The 24657-nt window shown below is 34.8% G+C and overlaps 1 protein-coding gene across 1 annotated transcript in view; it reads right to left on the reverse strand.

The window, feature by feature from the left end:
- PHIP (pleckstrin homology domain interacting protein) overlaps nucleotides 1–24657 on the reverse strand; it is a 120435-nt gene that overhangs the window by 29633 nt on the left and 66145 nt on the right. The window contains exons 16-23 of the mRNA XM_052645580.1: nucleotides 21211–21339; nucleotides 19893–20118; nucleotides 18620–18757; nucleotides 17681–17864; nucleotides 14442–14559; nucleotides 8560–8700; nucleotides 6043–6119; nucleotides 3111–3342 (exon numbers count right to left, since the gene is read on the reverse strand). Of these exons, the coding sequence (XP_052501540.1) occupies nucleotides 3111–3342; nucleotides 6043–6119; nucleotides 8560–8700; nucleotides 14442–14559; nucleotides 17681–17864; nucleotides 18620–18757; nucleotides 19893–20118; nucleotides 21211–21339 (1245 nt within the window). The remainder of the gene's footprint in view (nucleotides 1–3110; nucleotides 3343–6042; nucleotides 6120–8559; nucleotides 8701–14441; nucleotides 14560–17680; nucleotides 17865–18619; nucleotides 18758–19892; nucleotides 20119–21210; nucleotides 21340–24657) is intronic.

The following is a 24657-nucleotide window of genomic DNA, read 5'->3' on the forward strand; positions in this document are numbered from 1 at the left end:
AGTGCCAGGATACAGAAGGTTAACTTTTATGGGCTGGACATTATACTTGCACATAGCCAAGAATATTCCCTAGCCATTTCATATGTAAGCTTCTAAAAAAAAATTTTTTTTCAAACAGAATGCTCTCAAGCCAGGTCTCTTACTTCCTAACTTTCTGAATACGTCTTAAGAAAAGTTTAAAATTTCTGGTCACCTACAATGGAAACTGTTACCTTAGACTTTGGAAAAATCAATTTCCTAAGAGCTGAAACCTAACATATATAAGCAGAGAAACACCATGCCGCTGATTAAAAATGTTTTGGTTCAGTGTTTGTAAACTAAGACTTCTAAATTTTATTCTCTTGTGTTTGCTTAAAAAAGGGAAGTTATAAGGTAGTTACCACCGTGAGGTAATGAAAGTTCATAAAAAGAAACACGGTCATAACGGGGTATCAGAGGGTAAGACTTGCAGCAGGTTCCTTCAGCTGTTACTCAGTATTCATTTTCCTACGAACTCTTCTTCCTATTAACCATCTTTGTATTTCTCTGTTAAAACACATTAGGAGCGTTCTGTGGAGAAGAACGGAGGGATAAAGGACTCTGGCATTTACTATACATGAGATGAATCCATCCCAGGTACTGAGATCCACACACTGTATCAGTCTTATATATAATGAGGTGCTCAGTTAAAGTATTTGAAAAAGGCTTCCTTTGACCTAGGTAAAACAAAAAAAAAAGGCAGGAAAAGGCTAAAAATTACTAACTCCAGCCTCAATATAAACTACTAGTTACACTACTCAAGTATTTCTTCCCAGAGTGGGACAGCTAACAGCTCTTACATGAAGCCAGGTAAATTGGGTATTAAATAGAAGTAATCATATTTATAGCTGTAGGACTATGGCATAGCCAAGAATCATTATGATAATAAATCTTACTCAGATCTTAGGGATCCTTGAAGTTTTGGTTAGATTTCTGTCAGTACTAAAACCATTTATGGGATAAAACACATCAATAGTTCTCTAAATTTACAGCCTCATGAACTGAGATTTAATTTCGGAGATAAAGATAATTAATCTATTTTCTTTCTATCCATGGCAATTCTTCTAGGCCCACCTAAAATCTGACCTCTTCTGGAAGGCTTATCAGAAACTCTACGACGTCTCCCTTTGGTTTCCTATTATCTATAAAATGACTTTGCCAATTAAATGTATTACATCATGTGATATTTCTCCTGTTTTGGGGAGAGGGAATTCAAACAACTTGGTCACACATTGTTTTTGGAGTAAGTACTATGTCTTACACTTCTTTTCATTGACTGTATTGCAGGCACTAGATGAAAATTCATTGCTCTGATTTCCAGCTCCTAAACAACATAAGGGATATATGTCAGATACTATCTGGGATAACTGTACTGTATCTCAGGAGAATTCTATTTTAGTAAGCATGTGCCTAACAAGGTTTTTTTTTTCTTCTATTGATTCAAACAATTAACCATATGGAAGATATTTTACTTTTTCATAGATGCAATAAACATCAACTAATGATGTCTCAGTTATTTTTCAGCTTTACAACTCTAGGCAGAAGAAAGGAAATGTTACTGTGTTTACCTGAGATAAGATGACTAAGGAATAAGAGCAATTCTATCTACTGTCAGATGCACTGATAGGCTGAAAACAAACCATGTCAACAAAATCCAAATTACAGGAAGTAACCTGTAATATCCTAACCTTAAACTATTTGAAACATGTACCAAACAAATTAGTGGCAAACAGACCCTGGGGTAATACTTTAAGCAAAAGAGTGAAATTAAAATATGCCAACTAGTAACAATGGATCCAAATGTGGCCTGTAAAAAGAAGCCTGAGGTATTAGTTTATGGATAATTATCAAATAAAAGGGGACCAGGTAAAGTAAACTGCATTCTTAGGAAAAAAGAATTATGGGACGTTACACTGCAAACCTCCAAAGTTTCCAAAACTGTCTTGAGATGGAAAAAAAAAATGTTTACCTCATTTGCCAGATACATGGCTTAATCAGCGTTATCTGTCTGTCATGTAAAATAATGGGTCAGCCTACATTTACCATCACAGGCAAGGAAGAAGAGGAATACTGTGGCTAACGTGTGGCATTCTCTTTGGTAAATATTCTCCAGACAAAGGCAAAGGAGGTGACAAAGGAGGCTGCGGATTCCAAATTAAAGTAATCCATAATCCATAATTATACAGCTGAAACAAACAAAAGCTCAACTGATGCAGATAAAATAAACACTTAAGACAGATGCAGTCTTGAAATTTTTCAAAGCTCTCTAAAGATAAACATCCTATAGTCTCCCTAGTATTTAATTCTACAGATAACATCTTCCATTTAATTCTAAAAATGGCACTGGTTTTTAAAAAAACCTTCCATTTGTTTCACCAAATGTGCTTCCAACTTACAGTCTTTTGGGGAATAGACAATATGTCCCTTGTATTTCACTTCCTTTAGAGCAAAAGTTAAACAGTTCCTGTTTTTAAAATATTCCAACTCCATAAGAACTAACAAATCTTATTCCCATAACCTTTATCCCTTTTCTTTGATCTGTCTCAAATTATCCGCAGACTAAAGATGCAGTTATCAAACCAATACTACTGCCCTAAGGACTAATGATGGCTCACAAGTTCTGTAAATTAATGAAGGCTTGTTACCACAGTAGTATTTTCAGCAGTGATAGTTTGTAAGGATGGTTGAAAGACAAAGGCAATTAAAGGCTAATAAAATATGTTTTGTAGCATTATTTTTTTTACATAAATAGACAAATTATACTGAGTCTCAAGAAAACTCTGCTCATAAGATCAAATGCTCAAGATATAACAATATGATAATGCTACAAGTAAATACTCTCACACATTAAACATTTTAAAAATTGAGGAAAACTAAACAGATCTCTATTTGCTTTATTTTACCACTGTGTAACTCCATGTTTTTTCTATGACTACTTAGCTGGTAAACCTGAACAATGTTTATGTTTATCCACTGCACTTTTAAAATGTGTAGTCTGTTTTCACAGAAAACATATATGTATATAATACGTATAATATCTATTTATGTAATTATATATAGAGAAATATATATATGTAAGTATATAACTCAACCTTTTGTTTTCTTTCTTTGGGCTTCTTTTTCTTTGGTGATACTGGTCCATCCTTTTCTTCATTTATTTTTTTCCTATCCTTTCTAATCTGTTTTTGCTTCTGTTTTTCAGATTCTTCTTCTTCATCTGAACTGCTTTCTGCTTTCTTGGTTTTATGCTTAGGAATTTTCTTTGGTGGTTGCAGATTAATTCCAGCATCTGCTGTCCAGTCAGAATAATCACTGGAGTAGTCACTAAAAGGAAAGAAGGATTTAAAAAATACACAGAACAAGACACATGTTAAGATTCTGCTGTATGCACATGTAAAGAACGATCATAATAAAAAGTAATGGGCTTCCCTGGTGGCTCAGATGGTAAAGAATCTGCCTGCAATGCAGGAGGACCAGGGTTCAATCCCTGGTTGGGAAGATCCCCTGGAAGAGGAAATGGCAACCCACTCCAGTATTCTTGCCTGGAGAATTCTTGGACAGAGGAGCCTGGCGAACTACAGTCCATGGGGTCGCAAAGAGTCGGACACGACTGAGTGACTACAGACTATGACAGAATAGTACATACTAAATGAACTAAAAATACTTCCTAACTCTCAACTCATCTTCTAAATAGTTTCTTACAAGTCTGCAGGCTTAACTTACTATCTCCAAAATTTTTTAGGATAAATGAGGCCTAATTAAAGTAGTTCTAATTAAACAATGAATTTAAATACCATTTATAATTTTAACAAAAATACAGATTTGAGTGTTACATGTGTTCAAAATATTGTGGGGTCACAAAGGTAAGGAGCAGAGAGATGGTCAATTTCCTCAATTCTAGTAACAGAAAGAGAGCTCTAGACAGCATAGGAGGCATCAACGCTGAGGAAGAAGCATAAGGACTCCCTTGGTGAGGGTAGGTGGGCACTCTTGACATGCGAACTCCCATGGTAGAGCACCGGTGGTGTCATCGTAGCTAGATACCGACCTGGAAGGGTCAGAAGTATTCTATCCAGTGGGCAGATCATGCCTGCAAACTTTACTAAGCATCTACATACACTCAAGGTATATATTACGCTTCAAGGCATAGTAAGGTTCAGAAAAATGCAGGCCTTAGTATCTTATGTATCACTATCAATCATGTTTGCCGTTGGTTATATCTCGCTGGAAACTCTTAACAGATCTAAGCTTTACTAAACTGATGCTGCAAAATAAAGAATCCAATTAAGTTGTCTTCTGTTTTTAGAACATGAGAATATTTAGTACTTGACTTTTTAGTTTTATAAACATAATGCCTTAATGGAATCTAAATTGTACTATGTTAAAATCAATTATCAGGTTGCCTAGACTTACTGATGTATATCCTCACTTCTCTAAAAATATCGCTGACAAGGCTGAAGTCATATTTTTCTGGAGTTTTATTCTACTACCTTGTCCCTCTGGCCCAAGTGTCTTTTTTTATGGGCAATTTACCTGTTATCTCCCTAAGAATAGTCATTGCAGGTAAAAGTCAAATAATTAAGGTGTTTTCTAGTATGATATTCATGACTTCATCTTAAAACTTTAAATTTTAAAGTTACATAAAAAACATTTTCAGACACTATTCGGGATATTTGGGAATATATCTGCAGGGCAAACAGCTATCCAACTGGCCATACTGAACTTATAAGCACTTATTTACACTGACTTCAGCCATGATCACTGTACATGGCACTCGCCAAACTGCTCACTGTTGCTACGCTATGGAACACAGCTCTTACAGAAAACCTGCTGCTGCCAGCACAGAACTACAAATCCCAGAGGCCTATGTTCTTTACAATAGTTTCTCCAACAGCTGAAATGAACCGTTTTTTCAAAACAAGAACCTCTATGCTGTTGCATGGTCTGAGATACAAGCATAACTGGTTTTATTGTGCTTTGTAGATACTGTGGTTCTTCTTCTTTTCTTCTTTACAAATTCAAGGTTTGTGGCAACCTGGCATCAAGCAAGTCTATTGGTGCCACTTTCCCTATAGCATTATTTTTAAATTAACGATGTTTTTAAATGTTGAATTTTGTTTTAGAGATAACACTACTGCACACCTCACTGCACAATGAAAATGCAATTTTTATAGGCACTAGGAAAACAAAAATTCATGTGACTTGCTTTACTGCAATATACATTTTGGTGGTCTGGAGTAAAACCTGAGGTGTTCCAAAACAGAACTATACTCTATTTCCATTGCTAAACCAAAAGAAAGCAGGCTTTTCTTCTGCTGTCTTGTTTTAAATATAGGAAACTATCAGACATAACGATGAACACTTGCATATCATTACTGGGAGCAACTACTGTGGAAACAGGATAAATATGTCCTGTGACAATGTCCGTGATAATAAGAGGTGAAGAATTTTTAGACATAGCTTCCTGCTTTCTTTGGAATTTTAAGAACTAATGCTGTCAAGGAATAAGTATCCAGGGCTAAACATAATTACCATTCCCAAAGGCTCTACTCCTTCTTGTTACTAAGACCTCACAATGTCAGACAAGGCCATTAAGCTCTGTAATAATATGAATCATCAGTTAATGGCGCTGAAGGAATCCTTGCTTACATGATCAAATGGGGTGGGAAAAACAGGAAAAAGGGAAAGCTTATTCTCATTGCCAGAAGAAAATACTACTAGCATTTAACAAATTCCATTATAAAAGATAGTTAGTTCTACAAAATCTCATTACTTTCATAATTTAATGCTTAAGTATTTCTCAAAACCAGTAATGAAACTAGTTTGTGGTTCAGTATTACAAATAATAACAGCATTCAGAAGATAAAGTATCAACTGAGGAAAAAAGTTAAAAGCATCATTTTGTAGATCTAGTTACAATTTTAAACCCAAAGGGACTCTGAACTATGTTTCTGGTAGAAAAGAATCTTTACCTTTCTAAAGAATTTATAGTACTTGCGGGGGGAAAAAAATTCATTAAATTACCTAGAACTGCCATCACTGTGCCAAGCTCTCTCTTCTTCTTCAGACGTTCCACCACTGACAGCAACAACTTCACCTTCCTAAGAGATAGTGGGATATATATTTTATTGTATAGTTTTATAGACTAACATTCTATATGACTATATTAATAGAAAATATCAGTGATATCTAGTAGTATGAATCATATTAGGATATCTCATGAAAATCTGATTTAAATTAGTTGTAAAATACAACTCTCAAAGATAAATACTTATTAATAATGGATTCAGAGCAATCTCTTGGATGGATTAACTTTTTAAAGCCTCAAAACACAACTTCTAGATTGGGTAATATGAAACTTAAATTTAGGAACTTTTAGGTTTTATTTATTATAATTAATATTAAAATAGCTTTATCAAGTAAAAAAGAATATTCCAATTCAGGTATTATTTTATACACATAAGGAAGATTAAAAACTACCCAAACACTCTGTTTCTCTTTAGCAAATATTCACTGGTCAACACATGCTGCTACCTGTGAAGCCATTTTCTTTATAAAAATTGTTTTGTGGTCACAAAATCTTGCTTCAATAAACATAGTAATTTATATTAATTAAAATTTTACTATAGATCAGAAACTGTTCTAAGCACTCTGTATATATCATCCCATTTGATCTAGAGAAAACAGTGACTGGTGAGAGGAAACAGATCTTTTTTCCCCAGATATAAGTGATTTCTGAAATATATTTCATTATTTTATTCTATTTACACTATCCTACCATTTTAAAAAATTATCTCATTATTTTAACATATTGAAATCTTTGGTTCTCTATTAACCAGCAAGTATAATACTGATTCTAGGGAAACAGGTTTTTATATAAAAGAAACAAACTTCAACAGGCTAAGAAATTTATCCAAGGCCAGTACAATTAATAAGCAACAAAGCCTACTTTGAACTCAGGTCATTTTACTTCAAAGCTTAAACCCACTCTAACAAGAACAATTCAGTGTTATTAACTGCTGGGCGTATTCAGATAATTTTTCATGAGGATAATGAAATGTATTCTTTTACTAATCAAATATTATATTTTGGGGAGAAAAATTTTTCCATTATCATGTCTTAAAAAATGAAGAATGTAATTGCATAACTTCCACAAAGCTCTGAAAATCAAGCAAATATGTGAAGATCAAAATCTAAAAGCAAATTTTATTTAGCAAATAATCTCTGTTCACTAACTGAAAAGAAACTAAACAAATTATCTAATTATTCCCACCTTTAGTATATTACTTCTTTAAAGAGGGAGAACAGAAACATATTTCTATATTCTAAATACAAAAAGGTACTATATGGAATTACAAAATATTTGAACCAAAAAATCTAAGACTGTTTCATTTTTAAATGATATACTGTGCCAAAGGTGACACTCTGTTCTCACTGTTCTCCTCTACAAACTTGAGGTAAAAACAAATTAGTCTCGAAGACAAATGAAAGAAATTGCAATTTTCTTATGTAACAGTTGTACCTGGAAATACAGTTTTAGTTGATTCGTATTTTAAAAATTTTATAGAAACTTTAAGAGAATTCTATAAATCTTTCAAAAATAAAGAAACACTTTATAATGCAAACAACTAGCACACACATATTTTATGTTTTGTGGTATATCTAAGTTGTTAAATGTCAAGTTTGTATAAAGAATATGTTTTCTCTTTTTGCCAGATTAAAAATATCATTTTGTTCTGGCTATACTAGGACCTAAAGCCAGCGGAGACTTTTAAATTATGGTTAGAATACTCTCAGTTTGAGCTAATATAACCCTGTCCATAGAGAATATATGTGGAGAATCCCCACGCATGCCTGCCACTGCAAAACAAAACATGACTTCAAAAACGTATAGCTGTCAACAATTCAATCAGTCTTTGACTTGACTGTGAGTCAACGCTAATAAGGAGAGTGGGGCAAAAGAAGACAGACAGTTGTATGTCTAAGTAAGCTTGATTTGTAAAGGCAAATGGACTGCCTTTGCTGAAAGAATATATAATTTTGTGGGGACAATGATATTTATGAAAATACTTATACATACGGAGTATTTTAAAATCTACATTGAGAAAGCTATAAATTGGTACAGAGATTATAAAGTAACCAAAACTGTTGACTGTCTATTCATCAGTTGTATTATACAGACTAGAGCTTTATGCTATTAAAAAGCTTGGTTTTGGAGTAAAAAGAACCCAGGTTTAATTCCTTACTCTACCATTTAATAGTTAGGTAAATGTGTAACCTAAACATCTTTGAACTTTCGAGTCCTCATAATGGGAGTAATTAATTCAGATGCACTTGTTTTGTGGACCTGAGCTTATGACTAACTACGCCATGCCTTGAACATACACTATGGTCTTCAGCTATCACTGTCATTTTAAGATCTAGACATACCATGTTTGAGCTACACCTACAAATATATCAATGGATGCAAAGTATAAAGGTTATATTTAAAAAAACAAGTCAAAATGAAAACAGAAATTTATGGATGTGGCGAGCTCTCACATCTGAAGAACTTGTGCCATTTTCTATCTCTTCTGAAGGTCTAGGAGTCTCTTCTAATGCAGATCTCGTGCGGTAATTGTGTTGATTTGCCTGCTGCTTTTTGGATTCTCCAAGATCCAGGAAATGTTCATGAGCATGATTCTAGAAAATAGTAAATTCAATTTATTTACAGTATGCTTAAAGAAAATGCTTTTTAAAAGTGACATTTTTTTCTCATTCATGTTTAAGATTATCACATAGGTAGAATCCCATGGACAGAGGAACCTGGTGGGCTGCTGTCCATGGAGTCGCCCACTGTCGGACACAACTAAAGCAACTTAGCAGCAGCAGCAGCAGCAGACTATAATACCAGCTCAAGTATTTTAACATTAAGCTAAAACACAGGTTAGTGATAGGCTGAAATTCACTTGCTGATTGATAGGTTATAAAAACCTTTTTTGATTAAGGATTCATAAAAACAGACGAAGTCTAATATTGAACTCTCTTGTATCCACATTAAAGCTATAAAACAGATAAAGGAAAGAGGACCTCAGACTGTGAGGCATAAGTGACAGGCAAAGGCAAACTAGGAAACAAAACAGTGATCACAAAGCTAACTGGTCACTACAAGGCTTGGATACCAAGGTAACTGGCTCTCTCTCTCCTGCTGCAGGCAAATGTGAGAAGCAAATGTGGGCAAAGTCTTCTGCAGCAGAGAAAACAACTAAGAATAATCAAAATAAATGAAAGTGCAACACAGTCACAGACATGAAAAAACTCAACAAACTCAAGACTTTACACCTGAAAAAGAAACCCAACTAAAGAACATAAAAAATAAATGGAAAATACTCAAAATTACCTCCAAAAAAGAGATTGACGTCAGACTTATATATACATCATGCAATAAATCATACAATAAAAAAGGAACATTATCTTTAAAGTGCTAACAGAAAATAGTTTTGAACCTCTTATTTATATCCTCACTGCTTTGAACCTATAATTATATCCTCACTTTCCACACACCCTCCCCTTCTCATTGTTTTACAAGGATCTCAAAATTCTGTGACAGATTTCTGGTCAAGTTGTTTCCATTAAAAAATACTGCTTTAAAAAGTAGGAATTTAAAATTGCCACACAGAGGAAAACAGATGGTCCACAAAACATTCTCCTTCCCATCAAGGTTTTGTTATCATTGCTATCATTAATTGTTCTTTGCCAAATGACTTATCAAGACAAAACAGTCCTGTGACAATTCTTCCACCACTGATGAAGACTGGGGTGCCAGGTATTGGCGATGATCTTCAGTTAGCCTTCTGAGCTTTTTGGGCACACACTGTGACCTCGCCAGCTCTAGCTGCCTTCTTGTCTACTGCTTTGATGGCACCATAGTAAATCTGTCTCATTCACAAATACCAAAATGACCCAGAGGGTAGTCAGAGTTTTCAACACACAGGTAGCTTGCCCGGAACCTTATCAACAGTGGCAGGCAGCATCAACACCTTTCAAGAATTTGGGGCTATCTTTCAGAAGATTCTTCCCAGAACAGTGACCATGATCGTCTTCAGTTCAACAATCCTGCAAGCTATGTTAGCTGTGGACAATCCAGAACAGGTGAACAGCTGACTTGGCTTGGTTGGCTCAGGATAATCACTTCAGCTGTGAAGTTAGCTGCTTCCATCGATGGGTTATTTTTGCTCTCAGGAGCAACACCACCATGGCAAGCATCTCTGACAGACATGTTCTTGACACTGATGTCTACACTGTCCTCAGAAAAGCTTCATTCAAGGCTTTAAGCGCACTTCAACAGACCTTTTTTTTTTTTTTTCACTTTAGTTCTAATGACAACTGGAGCAAAGGTGACCACATGCCAGATTTGAGAACCCCAGTCTGTGACTGGCCCACAGGGACAGGTCCAGTTCTACCTGGAGGGGCAGGCACCAAGGGCTTGTCAGTCATACAAGTTGGTGGCCGGATGCCATTCAGAGCTTTAAGCTTCACTTCATTACAGGTGACTTTCCAACTCTTGAACCAAGACACGTTATCAGCACTTGGGTCCAGCATGTTGTCACCATTCCAATAAGAAGCTGGCACAAACACTACTGTGTTGGGGTTGCAGACAGTTTTCTTAATGTGAATCAATTCCTTAATGCCTTCTTAACTCTCCTTGCTGTAGGGTGCTCAGTGGAACCCACTTTGTTAACACCAAACAAAAACTAACATTGGTCAAGGTCATGGTTATTTCAAGGTAATTCTCTTATTCTCTCCAAAAATTTTCAGGATATTTCCTTTCAGATATTTTCAAATCTCACTATAATATGCTCACTTGAGGTTTTATATTTTTATATTTTACATTATTTTTATTTTAGTTGGCATACTATGCATTTGCTTGGAGATTAACTCTAGAAAATTCTGGTTCATTGTTTTTTTCAACTCTTTGCTCCCTCTGTATGTCTTTCTCTTCTTCAAAGACTCTTACTAAATAAAGCTTTATTACTACGTACTTCTAGTGTGTATGTATGTGTGTATACAACACACACATTTACAAAAACGTGTATGTGTATGTATATATATATATATATATATATATATATGGTTCTCACATTTCCCTCATTCTCTCCATTATTTTATCCCTTGTTGATACATTCTGGAAGAGTTCTTCAACTTCATATTCCAGCTTACTAATTCATTTTTCAGTGTTTTTTATTCAACTCATCCACTGAATTCTCCATTTCAAGGACAACAGGTTTCTCCCTAATTTCTCCAACAGAACACTCCCCAAAACAGCTTGTTGCTATATCATGCTTCCAATATCGTCTCTTCTCTCTCTCAGAATAATATGCTATTTTGAGTATCTGAATATGATTGACTCTGGTTTCACAAGTGTGCTGGGTGGCATTTTCAAAGGGAAGGAAAAAGAAAAAATAATCTAGGTCTTGCTCTGTCTTCTAAAAAAGCATCTGTATATATGCATGGGGGGATAGGTGTGTACCTCAAGACTTGTGATACTGCAAACCCAAGTCCAGGCATCCCTGCCACTTCATCCCTTCCACTTTGCAGCTCTTGTCATGTCTTTCCAGCACTGTGGCTCTACTCGTGTTGGGGCTATTACTTGTAAAAGCCAAGTGAAATCAAACACATCTTCTCATGCTAACATTCAAAATTTACTCCACGCAGATTCTCTCTAAAAGAATTACTGAAGGATTCTGTAGTTCTGTACCCACTCCAGTATTCTTGCCTGGAGAATCCCATGGACGGAGGAGCTTGGTGGGCTACAGTCCACGGGTCGCAAAGAGTCGGACACGACTGAGCGACTTCACTTTCACTTTTCACTTTCTGTAGTTCTGTGAAAATATGTAAAAGCTATAAAAAAGGAAATGATGCTCAACTTTATCTCATATGCTTTGAGTAACTTATTGTTAAAAATGTAATAGATCTTGCTTCTTTCATTTAACATAAATATTATTTACCTACTCAAAACTATTTCATTAAGAATGCTTTTTGTTTCATTTTGTAAAGCTTTATCCACAATTCTTACTTCTTTAGGATAAATTCCAAGTCAAAGAACATGACATATCTAATGCAGAGGGGAAAGCCTGCTGTCAACCAACATCTGTTCCCCTCCTCTTGCACAGAAAATGAAATTTTCACTGTCAGACTTTCAAGTGACTAAATTCTGGCCAATGGGCTATCTGGTACAGTGCTGCAGAACAAGTTCAAAAAACCTTCATCTGGAGAGCATGTGCACCTTCTGCACCTTCCTTAATGAAATCGCCTTCCCTCCTGCAGCCTTATGTGAAAATGCTGCTATCTTGAGGCCAGAAGTCAAATTCACACACAAGAAAATCAGAAAAATTTGAAGAGCTTCAGTTCCCAACGCAGAGGGCATCATACCAGACCTTGACCATCTACCAAGGCTTTTAAATCAGAGAGAAATACATTTCCCTAAAGGGAAATAAATATTTAAGAAAAACATTTTTGAGACACTCTCATTTGGGGACCACGTTCAGTTCAGTTGCTCAGTCTTGTCTGACTCTTTGCAACCCCATGAACCGCAGCACACCAGGCCTCCCTGTCCATCACCAACTCTCGGAGTCCACTCAAACTCATGTCCATTGAGTCGGTGATGTAGCCAACCATCTCATCCTGTGTCGTCCCCTTCTCCACCTGCTCTCAATGTTTCCCAGCATCAGGGTCTTTTCAAATGAGTCAGCTCTTCGAATCAGGTGGCCAAAGTATTGGAGTTTCAGCTTCAGCATCAGTCCTTCCAATGAACATCCAGGACTGATCTCATTTAGGATGGACTGGTTGGATCTCCTTGCAGTCCAAGGGAGTCTCAAGTCTTTTCCAACACCACAGTTCAAAAGCATCAATTCTTCGGTGCTTAGCTTGCTTTATAGTCCAACTCTCACATCCATACTTATTGTCAAAATCAACTTTCTAACTGCTTTCTCAACAGTTTTTCTGCATTAACTTATATAACTCCCCTACACAGTCAGTACCCTCTATTATTAGAGGAAAAAAATTAATGCAACTCTGAGGTGTAAGGTAGCATCTCACAATGTGTACATCTGTGATTATCAGTGTTATTAGTCGCATGGTAAGTGCTTTCAAACCTTCCTCCATTCTCATAAAATGTGAAAAAAAAAATGAGGTCATGTTATAAATATTACTGTTACACTTGCTTTCTTTCACTAAACAAATACATCATGAGTATTTCTCCACAGCAATGGAGTGAACTCTAACTTCTTTAAAAACTGTATAATATTCCATGTATATGTCATGACATCCTACCTTTCTTCTGCCAATAGACACTAAAGTTATTTCAGTGTTTGCCACCAGAGACAATAAATAGCTGCATGCACACATACATACATGCATTCACATCAATCCTTTCCTTTCTAAAAAAGCCTTTGAAGAACCACTATTAAAAGATAAGCACATCCTTTTAATTTTATAGAATTACCATATCCTATCCATAAAAGTGGTAGCCAATAGCTTACAATCATTATACGAATTCATGTCTTCACATCTTTGGAGTCGGAAGAAAGGAAACTAAAAATAGGTATGCTTTCTGGCCACCATGAAAACAACCACCGCAACCAACAAAAAACTTAAAAAATAAAAAATTATTTCAAATTATACTAACAGAAATTCTAGCAGGGCGGGGTCCTACTGTTGCCAAGGTAGGATACTCTTACCTACAGGAAAACAAAGTGGCAAGGACTACTTGAGTTCTGTGAAGGATTACAAAACAGAAGAGAGAGTTATAATAAAGGAGACTACTTCAGAACATCTGAGGAGCTCAGATAAGAGGACGGAGTACAAAGCTGGGTCAAGAGACCAGTCATCCTTTGACACTCCAGCAGTTAAGTCCATCTCTCCCCCAGATTAGGGCATAACCAACTGAAATCCACTGGACTGAAAATTTTTTCCACAGTAGGATGACAAAAAAACCAACAGGGTAAACTAGGAGGGACAATTTACCTCTCTTAATGGAGAAAATGAGAACTATTATTTATAGCAGCATAGCTGACGATTATCTGCAATAACAAATTGGTGCGAAACAGTTAAAAAAAAAAAAGACAAAAATTTAAACCAAAACACTGTTTTAGAGTGTGCCACCAAAGGCAAAACTAAAAAAAGACCTTGCTTAGGGTTAAGGTATAAATTTATTGAATTTAAACAGGCATATTACAATTGGAATTTGAGACAAATGTACACTAGAAAGTATGACATGTATAAAGATTCAAAGATAATCTAAAGATAACTGACAATTAACTATGTTAACTTTATTTCATTAAATAGCCTATCTATAATGTTCACATCTTTAATTACAAAACCACCTTTAAATGGTCATTAGGTTAATGAAGCAAATATTAAGCATCAAAGTAATCACTATTTACCTTTGAGACAGTGGGCATTTTATTCTCTTTCGGAACTGTCAAGTGTTTTCTCTTCTCTTCTGATCTGTAAGTCTTTATTTCTTCTTCTCCCTTCGCAGTTCTCCATTCTTCTTGCCTACTGAAAGAGAATTCAAAGCCACATATCCGAATCTATAATTTTTGTAACCACTTTCTCCCCAAAGGAAATGTCAGGCATCAATGTTTTCTTTTCATATTAGGGATGTGATAAAGATTTCTGAGCTTCAATTCAAAGACTGTGAGTTCTGGACATTTAGTATTAAATGACTGGATGTCTTTCCAGTAGGAAAGAAAGAACCTGTCCATTTCTGCTATGGTCATTGGCAAATAAAGTTTTAGGATCTAGGAACACTGTCAAACATTAAAAACAGAATTTAATTATGACAGTGTTGGGCTTATGCTGTGACAATCTTAATGTGTCACAGAGATAGCTGGAATCTACAAACAGAATTTAATTATGACAGTGTTGGGCTTATGCTGTGATAATCTTAATGTGTCACAGAGATAGTTCGAATCTACAAACAAACAAACAAACAGAGGCACAACAGATCTTTGAGGGAGATCTACTATTACTCCCGAAGCCCTGAAAGAACTGCATTCTCTCCGATGAAAGGAAGGTCAGGCCTCAGTCACTGAAAACACTTCAACTCTATCCAGGTATCAAGCTGAATTTGAGGAACAGACTGAAGTTAAATTTCACAGAACCTGAACTCAGAAGGACAAGAGAATTTTTTTAGAATTTTAATTCCTTAAAACTTCTAAGTTTCTGAACTGCAAGGGTATTTAATCTCTGAACTTTAATTTTTCCCTGGAGTTAACACAGTTGGAAGGAAGTTAATATTCAAACTTGGAAGTGCCCTATAATGTTGATATTGTATTACTAGGGTGAATTAATGCTGTCATTTTATACTTAACTGCAGAACCTCTAATGCAGCTGGTTGGAATTCTGAATGGAAATGAATGAACTTAAATCTTGTGAAAAGAACAGCCTTGGATTTAATTTCATTTGTTCTTTTTTTCAATTAAACTTTTTATTGAGATAATTGTACATTTACACACAGTTCTAAGAAATAATACAGAGAGGTTCTTTGTATCCTCTACCCAGTGCCCTCCAAAGGTGGTATCTTCTAAAATTATAGTACAACATCATAACTTGGATCTGGATATTGAATACAACCCACTGATATTCAGAATCACCCAGTTTTATTCTACTCATGTGTGTGTGTGTATTTAGTTCTATCCAAGTTTATCACATGTGCAGGTTTCTGTATCCATTGCCCCAGTCAAGATACAGAACATTTTCATTACCACAAAGCTCCCTTGAGTGCCCTGCTAATGATCACATCCACCTTGCTTTTCTCTCCTCAGCCCCTGCTCCCCAGTGTCTAGCAACCACTGGTCTGTTCTCTCTATATACTTTTGACATGTCAAGAGTAGTCCCTAAACGGAATACTGCATTATCAGCATAAAGCCCTCAAGACTCAATCAAGATTTGTACCAACAGGCTGGTTCTGTTTAATGAAGTCGTATTCTATGGTGTGGATATACTGTAGTTTGCTTGATTATACACTCAGTGAAGGACATCTAGGGTATTCCCAGGTTTGGGCTATTGGGAATAAAGCTGCTATACATTTGTGTAGAGGTTTTGGGGTTAAAATAAGTTTGATTTCTTTGGGGTCAGTTCCCAAGAGTGCAATCAACGATCTTGTGATAGTCTAGGCTTCTATAGAAACGCCCAACTGCTCCAGAGGGGCTGCACTGTTTGGCATGCGTTGCTGGTGGTAGGAAGAGTGAACCAATTTCACTAGGATGCTCTAGAAAGAAAATCCATTTTAGAATGGCCCAGTGCTATGCCTGTTTGTAATGTATACATTCTGCTCTGCATTTTAAAGAAGCAAACCACTGTTCACATGGAGAGAAATACCGTGGCCCAGTGCTACCTGTACTGAAGTTCAGTATAAGGAAGTAAACATTCATGCAGATAAAAGTTATGTTCTTCACAGCTGTATCAGTAATAGAATATTCTAATTTCCTATTTTATTCTTCTGCGTTATTTTTCAAATAGTCAGATCTGTTTTTAAAATGATGGGTGTTACTCACTGTACCCTATTCAAACCTTAACATTATAATTAACAAGTAGACATGAATATAACTAAAAATACACTAAGAGTTAATTTTTAATAAGAACATCTGAGTGGGTTTGTCATCAGATAAAATTATGGTTCATATTTAAACTTCAGGTGTATAATCCTAAAACTTAAAACAAATTTGAAGTATCATCCAATCAAAAAAGCATAATCAGATTAAAAATATTTTAACTATACAATTACTCTCTTAAGAACTAGATAATCCTAAAATCATATTTGATCCTTTTTTAATTACCAGTACAGTATTAGAATATACAGTAAGTATTAGTTGGGGTTCAAATGGACCTCATTCATGAGTATTTCATTACTAAACAATCAAAAGGAATTGGATATAAACTTCTCTCACAGCAATGACCTTGAGAATAGGATTACATTAAATCAACATGCATACTTTTACATGGGCTTCCCCAGTGGTTCAGCTGGTAAGAAACTCGCCTGCCAATGCAGGAGATGCAGTAGATATGGGTGTGAGTCCTGGGTTGGGGCGACCTCCTGGAGGAGGGCATGGCAACCCACTCCAGTACTGCCTTAAAAATACAGACAAGAGGAACCTGGTGGCCTAAGCCCATAGGGTGGCAAGAGTCAGACATCACTGAAGCCACTGAGCACACACACATGTATTTTTCAATATATAAAAAGAAATCAATAATAACCTATCAATAAATAATATGTTTTCACTTTCCATGTGAATGACATGGTGTGAATGATTAGTAAAATCCATAAAAAATTCAGTTGTAACAAACTTTATAAAACGTGTTTTAAGATACAATTAAGCAAGACAAACTAAAGTTCAAATATGCTACTCAGTAAAATCTCATGTATTTGTTCAAGCCAAATTTATAATTCCCCCATTCACTTTAACAACTCCTACCCCCTTAAGTGTCATTTACTTGAATCATCCTAGGAAAGGACATTTACTGAAATTTAACTTTTCTCCAGAGTCATGAATAGTTTAAAACATTAGCTCTTTTCCAGATAAATTTAAGACAAATTAGAGCTGGAAAGGTACTCTGAAGACCAACTCAAAACGAATACAAACAACTGAGGTACATCAAAATTCGTAACTCCCCTTACCTGGCTACACCAGATGATAGCTCAGGTACTACCACCCTTCGACTCCAAGCTACAAGATCCCGCTCTGTGGCTATTTCACTTCTTGGTGCATTACTGTGCATCTGCCGTACACCTTCGATTTGACCACTACGCCTTAGTCCTACATTAGGTGGTGAATGAACCTCTGAGGTAGAACTTGTAGAGCCTAAGAGCAAAAATTAATATAGAAAGCTCTATTTAGAGATATTTCTCCATTAGCTTATTAACAGGAAACAAACAAACCAAAAAAAATACCAGGAGAAAAAAAATCCATACTATCTTTCACATGAAACTTCATACTCTGGCAAATAATCAAATAACCAAATCAGGAACTAAACCACAAGCAAAGTTTAATGAAAACAAAAAAAGGTTATTTAGTTGACCAGGTAAGTTTATGAATCATAACTACTATCTCCAAAAATGTAAAATCATTGTTTTTAAAAAATGCCCACTGTATGTTTTGGGGAAAACCAGGTAAGAAGCAAAAACAGACAAACCCAAGGACATTTATAGTTCATAAATTTGCTTTAAATTTTCTCTAAAATTTAGTAATATACAACAATAAGGGTGGTGAGATGTTCAAGAATGTTACTTTGAATGTATTCTACTCTCAAAGAAATTTATTCAAGAACTTTATTTGAAGAAATTTATTTTTAACATTTTTCTAAGTTAAACATGTTCATTACAAGAAATTTGTAAGAATATACCTATTAAAAAACTCACTGTCCACAGTTTGAAACCTTATATTATGAATACTTTCTTAGGTCATTAAATATTCTTCAAAAGCACGATTATGCTTATTTTGGCAGTCAAATAGTTCATATCATGGATTTACTATATTTGTTAAATTGTTTCTCTAGTGTTGTAGGTTTAGACTGTTTTAATTTTTTAAATACTGCATTTAAAATAGTCCCTCCGTACCTCTACTTAAACGGCTGGTATTACTGATAGCTGCTTCACCAGAACGTCTCAGGTCTTGCTCCTGCTGTAGTCTTTGAATCATACTGTCCAGTGGGCTGATCTCCTGGTTTGCTTGCTGACTTAAAACTTGATTCAGTCCTATGTAAATCACAAAAATGCTAAGGATACTTCAAACCATTTCATTCATCAACCTCACTTTGAGTCCAGAATTAAACACAAATTTTGCTTGAATAAAAGACCTAAAACGAATAACTGTAAGTGATAAGGGAGAGAGAGGAAAAAAAGGAGAAAAAAAAAAGAAACATACCCCCTTCAAATTTAATTTATTAAAAACAACAACGATGATGTAACTTTTACTAAGTGTTTACTATGATTCAGGTACTCAAAATCTTTACAATATCACAAGTCCATAGGTATTATTAATTCCACTTTGTCTATAAAGTAGAACTAATAATACCTATAAAGTGGTTATCTATAAAGTGGAATTAGTGGTATTATAAAGTGAAAACCAAAATAACTGTTCAAAGTCATATATCCAGTTAAGTGGCAAAACAAGGATTTAATCTTAGATCTTTTTTAAAAAGGCAAACCTGATAACCCACTTTCTCAAAAACCTTTACCGCTTCATTCAACAAATTTCTTATTGTCAACATATGATAAAATCATCAACTCCCACTCGAATCTTCAACTAATGTTAACTTCCACCCTCCAAAACAGCAACATTTTTCATTCCTATCTTGCTTTTAAACTTTCAAAAGTTGATCACTTCTTAAAACAATCTTCAATGTGAACAGGCTATCTAGTCTTATTTGCTCTCTCAGACCACACTATATTATTCGCCTTAATAACATTCAACATGATTAACTATAGATTTGTTCATAACTGTTTACAAACCTATCTCACTCCTTAAGAACAAGGAATGCATTTGTTTAATTCATTACTGAATACCACAGCTTAGCAAGTGTCAGGGACAGAGGAGATTTACAATGTATGTTGCCAAATGAATAAATGAACTGACTCATCCCATACCAAATACAGATTTACTCTATTAGTCCCCAAAAGGTTATAAACAGATACAGCCCCAAATTAATTAAACCTCCAGTGTTCCTTAACTGTCTTACAATACTTAACTATCATTCAAAGAACTTTTAAAAGAATATAAAAAATCATTTTACTTATTTGTTCAAAACAATTAAAACAAAGTTCTACCCAATTAGCCATTTAAAAAAATTTCAAAATGAAAATTTGGATGTCTATTCAAATGATCATTTACCTGAGGAAGTTACCCCCATTTGAGGGATGAGCTGCTCCTCCCTGCAATTTTCACGACCAGGAACTAATCTCTGATATCTTGATGGATGAGGATTACCATCAACATCAACCAAAAAAGGCGGTGGCATGAGATGAGGTGCTTGCTGAGTCTGTTCATCTAACACAAAATTGTTGGCATCACGAATAAGGGGCCGATAATCACTATGAAAGAACATCTGATCTGCAATCTATAAAAAGAAAGACCCATAAAAGATTGGACAAAGAAAATTTTATCATTATAGATTTCTAATGGAAGGCAAATTTTAAATATAAATCATGGTATTAAACAATATAAAAGAATAATATTTTCTAGAATTAATTGTAAATAAATCTGTATCTGTACTTTCTTCATTAAATTGTATGATTAGAAAAGTAGATACTATGAATTTTCCCTTGAACAGGAAGAGATTGTATTCATAAAAAACATTAAAAGTAACGTAATTTGAAATTAGATGGTAAAATTAAATCCAGGCATAAATCTTTCAACAGTACCTTTACTTTTCCAGAGCTACCATGATTTATCTTGTTTTTAAAATGACTACATATGGTCATTTGATTTAGTATTTTTACAATGAAAAATCAATTTATTCTTTGAATTAAACTCTTCAATGAAACCAAACTAATACAATTTAAGAAAATCCATAAGTATACAGTAAGCATGGTTTATATAATAATATTAAAAACTAACATCTCTAAAATTTCTGAAATAAAAATTCATACCTAAGACACCTAACTTCAAAATTTTACCATTTAATTTGGAACTTCTTAAACCTGAACCTCCATTTTTATTATAACATTTTAAACAACTCTACCACAAATAAACAATTTAAATCTTTTCATCACTAATCTTAGATAGGATCTTCAATATTTTTTAAAAATTAGCTACCATCAAAGTAGGCCATACATTTTTTTGAGAACCACATAAAAGCCACAGAACTGTACCCATATAAATGCATATTATCCACATAAGTAAAACATTTTACATAATTTCAACAAATCGCTCTATGAACATCTCCCATATATATATATATATATATATATATATATATGTATATACACACACACACACACACACACACACACACGAAAGATGTATCTTATATACTCCAACCTAAGAACTGCTACTAGATTATTCTAGCTGGCTAAGTAAAAAGTTATTTTTCCTGAAATATAAAAATTATAACTTCCCTCCGTGAAATATAACCCCTATACATCTATGGACTTAAAAGCAAACAAACAATTATAAGGAGTAGATATATAGAGGCATCATCATACTCTACCTTGTCATATTTGCTACTGGAGCCAAAGCCAAAAATTAAAAGATGTCCATGAGAGTCTGTGCATGCAAAATGCTGACCATCAGGAGAGCATTTGCAGTCAAATACTGCACCATGTCCTTGGCCTTCAATCTGAAATGCATTTAACCAACAATCAGAAAACTGCCATTAAAATATAAAGAACTGATTGGTGACTATTGTTACTAAAATTCTATGGTAAAAGATATATAAGTATATATCCTATTGAAGTAAAGATAAAACACAGTGTAGTACAAAATTTGTGAATATTCATGAAAAGTGCCAGATTAAAAGCCTTGAAAACCAATGTATTAGCTTTATCCATAGACCAGACACAAGTCAGGAAATAGAACACCACCATTCTCCCCCACCCACAGAATTCTGCTTCATGTCTTTAACCCAGATTTAAAATGTAATTGCACCTTACAGTCCATCTTATCTGTATTTAATCAAGCTGTTTCAGCAAAGGCTGACAATGTGGAGTAACTGTAGTGATTTTTGTAACTCTTGAAGTAATAGCCAGAGATCACTGCTCACAAGACACGAATTTTTTCTTTTTGGTAATAAACTCCCTTGATGGTCTGACTCATTTTTCAAATGGTGAATTTCAAAGGTTAAAGAAAAGGTTTTTTTTACCTGATAATTGTTTTCTGTTTTCCAGTTCCATTAATCCAGAACGAATGGGTTTCTCCCTGCAACCTGTCAATCAAACAGAGGTGGCCAATCACCACTCTGAATTTTTTGCTCTCAGTGCTTCTTCAGACTATGTTCCAGTTGAAAACTTCTTTAGCAGTGTTCTGAAAGAGTAAAAATTCTACCCTATCTAAAGCACATCTAGGGACTGAATTTCAGAAAACAACTAAAATAGGGAGTTGACTCCCTAACAAATAACAACTAAGGATGATTTTCAACAAATGTGACTGGATTTCTGGATTAGCAGAATCGGAACACACACACATTATCAGGTAAGAAATACCTCCTCTCTGTTCCGGTATCCACTGATCTAGAACAAATTGAGTTTTATTAGTAATATCCCAAAATCCCAGTAAATGCTTGGAAAAGAGAGAAGTGGTAATTTTCTGTAGTGTTAAAAATATGGCATAGGGATGAATGTATAGTTCACCAAGTACAGAGTGAAATTAAAACTCAGAAGAATAGCTGACTTCTCACAGAAGAATAGTTGACTTCTCGAGGCAAGTTTGCATTCTGGTCAAGAGAAAATGTTCCAAAAGGAAGGGCTCTGCCTAAGAAGTTTCCATAGTACAACAAACAGGTTTACCTCATAAAGAAAACTGGTTTTTCCTCTGGCTTGTTGAGAAGAAGGAATGAGGACACTGGTGCTTACTAATGCTGTTTTAAACGGTGATAACAGTAGAAAAGCAATAACTTTCCTTAAAATTTAATCACATGAAAGAAACTTGGTGAAACAATCTATGTCTAATACACTAAAAGATATACATGAAAGCAAGAAAATGAATGAGTGAAACAGGATCATTTCCTGGTTGTGAAGAATCCTGGAGGATAAGTTAACAGAGGAAGGAACTGATTCCAACTCTACTTTAAAACTATTCAAAACTGAGAAAGAGAAGAACTACTTCTCCAAATCAACCTAAGTGTGTTAGTAGCCAGACAGCTTTGTATTTTCTACAACATGAAAGGCTACAAGTATAAATGTCTGGATTCACATCTCTATTTTTCAGTGCTGTTTAGGGAAATCAAATGTTACAAGAGCTGTCATAAATGAGTAACTAATCACACAAACAAAAGTTTACCTCCAAACAGAATTTTACATAAGAAAATCAAGACCAAAGAATTAAAACTGTCTTGATCATGTGTTGTGATTTTTTTTTTTGCCTCAATTCCCTCAAAATTTCATAAAAGACAAAAAGAAAACAAACCAAAAACCCCAACTACTCTATAAATCTTACATAATAATTGCTTCCAATTCTAAGTATGCAGTAGAACAGAGGAAGGAAAAGATCTGCAAGTCTGACTCAGCAATGCTAAAGGGTATCTGACAGACACTCCTAAGTATAGCATCCTTTATATAACATTTAGGCAATCCTGCTCTACATTTTCCTTTTGGGGTGTCTGGAGCGAAGTTGTCACGAGGATTAATCAACCCTATATCCGTGCTATCTACCAACGTCTACAGTTAGCAGAATATCTCTAAAAGAATATTTGGGAGAGGTGAACTTTCAAAAAAGGAAAGAAAAAAATAGCAATCCTATTGAAGATCACTGTTTTCTTATACAGTAACACATGCCATTGTGAATATGGCACAATGGTACTGATTTTCTTGGGATAAGCCATCTGTATAACTCCAGAGTTATGGAGAATATGAAACTGTATTTCCAAAGTACATTATTTGGATTAACCAGCCATTAAAGAAAATAGATTTGCTCTACTTACAAACCAATTAGAAAAGGTGCCCATCACAATCTTATTTAAAATGCCAAATTTATCTTTAGGAAAAGGTCCTCAGATAATAAACAGTCCTAACTACAAAATGCAGTCCAGGCTTTCTAGTTGATACAAAGTAGGAAAATATTTTCCTAAATAATTAAATAGGGCTTTCCCAGGTGGTGCAGTGGTTAAGGAATCCACCTGCCAATGCAGGAGACAAAAGAGATGTGGGTTTGATCCCTGGGTCTGGAAGAATCTCTGAGGAGGAAATGGCGAACCACTCCAGTATTCTTGCCTGGGAAATTCCACTGATAAAGGAGCCTGGCAGGCTACAGTCCATGGGCTCGCAAAAGAGTTGGACATGATGGAATGCACACACACACACACACACACACAAACACACACACATAACTAAATATACCCTAGCTATTTTTATGATTTATACTATGATTAACTATGCCAACCACAAAAAATAGTTCAATACTTCTCTCTGAAACGAAATTTTTTTCAGATTCTTCTAAACCAGGGTCAGAATGTATATGATTAAGAATACTTAAAGAAAAAATTTAATAATAAAGGCAGTGTTTGAATATGCATGTTTAACTAGAAATCAATGAGACCTACATTCAAAAATCAAATGGAAGAAAATAAGTATCCTTTCTTTTCATATTAAAGCTATAAAGTTAAATGAAGCTATATTATGCATCCACTATACTTCAATTAAAAAATATATTCAAGAAATAAAGTTAATGAACCTATCATAAAATTAAATGCTCAATAGGAGAGTAAGTCAACATAAAATTTAATATTACGTATAACTTATTCTAGTACTGATAATCATGCTCTAATAAGTTTAAAGACAGAAAAGAAAAAAAACCACCAAATTTTCAAAATAAGTAAAGTCGTTCAGTCGTTTCCGACTCTTTGCGACCCCATGGACTATAGCTGACCAGGCTCCTCCATCCATGGGATTCTCCAGGCAAGAATACTGGAGTGGGTTGCCATTTCCTTCTCCAGGAGATCTTC

Source organism: Budorcas taxicolor, chromosome 9 (genome assembly GCF_023091745.1).
Source record: "Budorcas taxicolor isolate Tak-1 chromosome 9, Takin1.1, whole genome shotgun sequence".
Classification (NCBI taxonomy): domain Eukaryota; kingdom Metazoa; phylum Chordata; class Mammalia; order Artiodactyla; family Bovidae; genus Budorcas; species Budorcas taxicolor.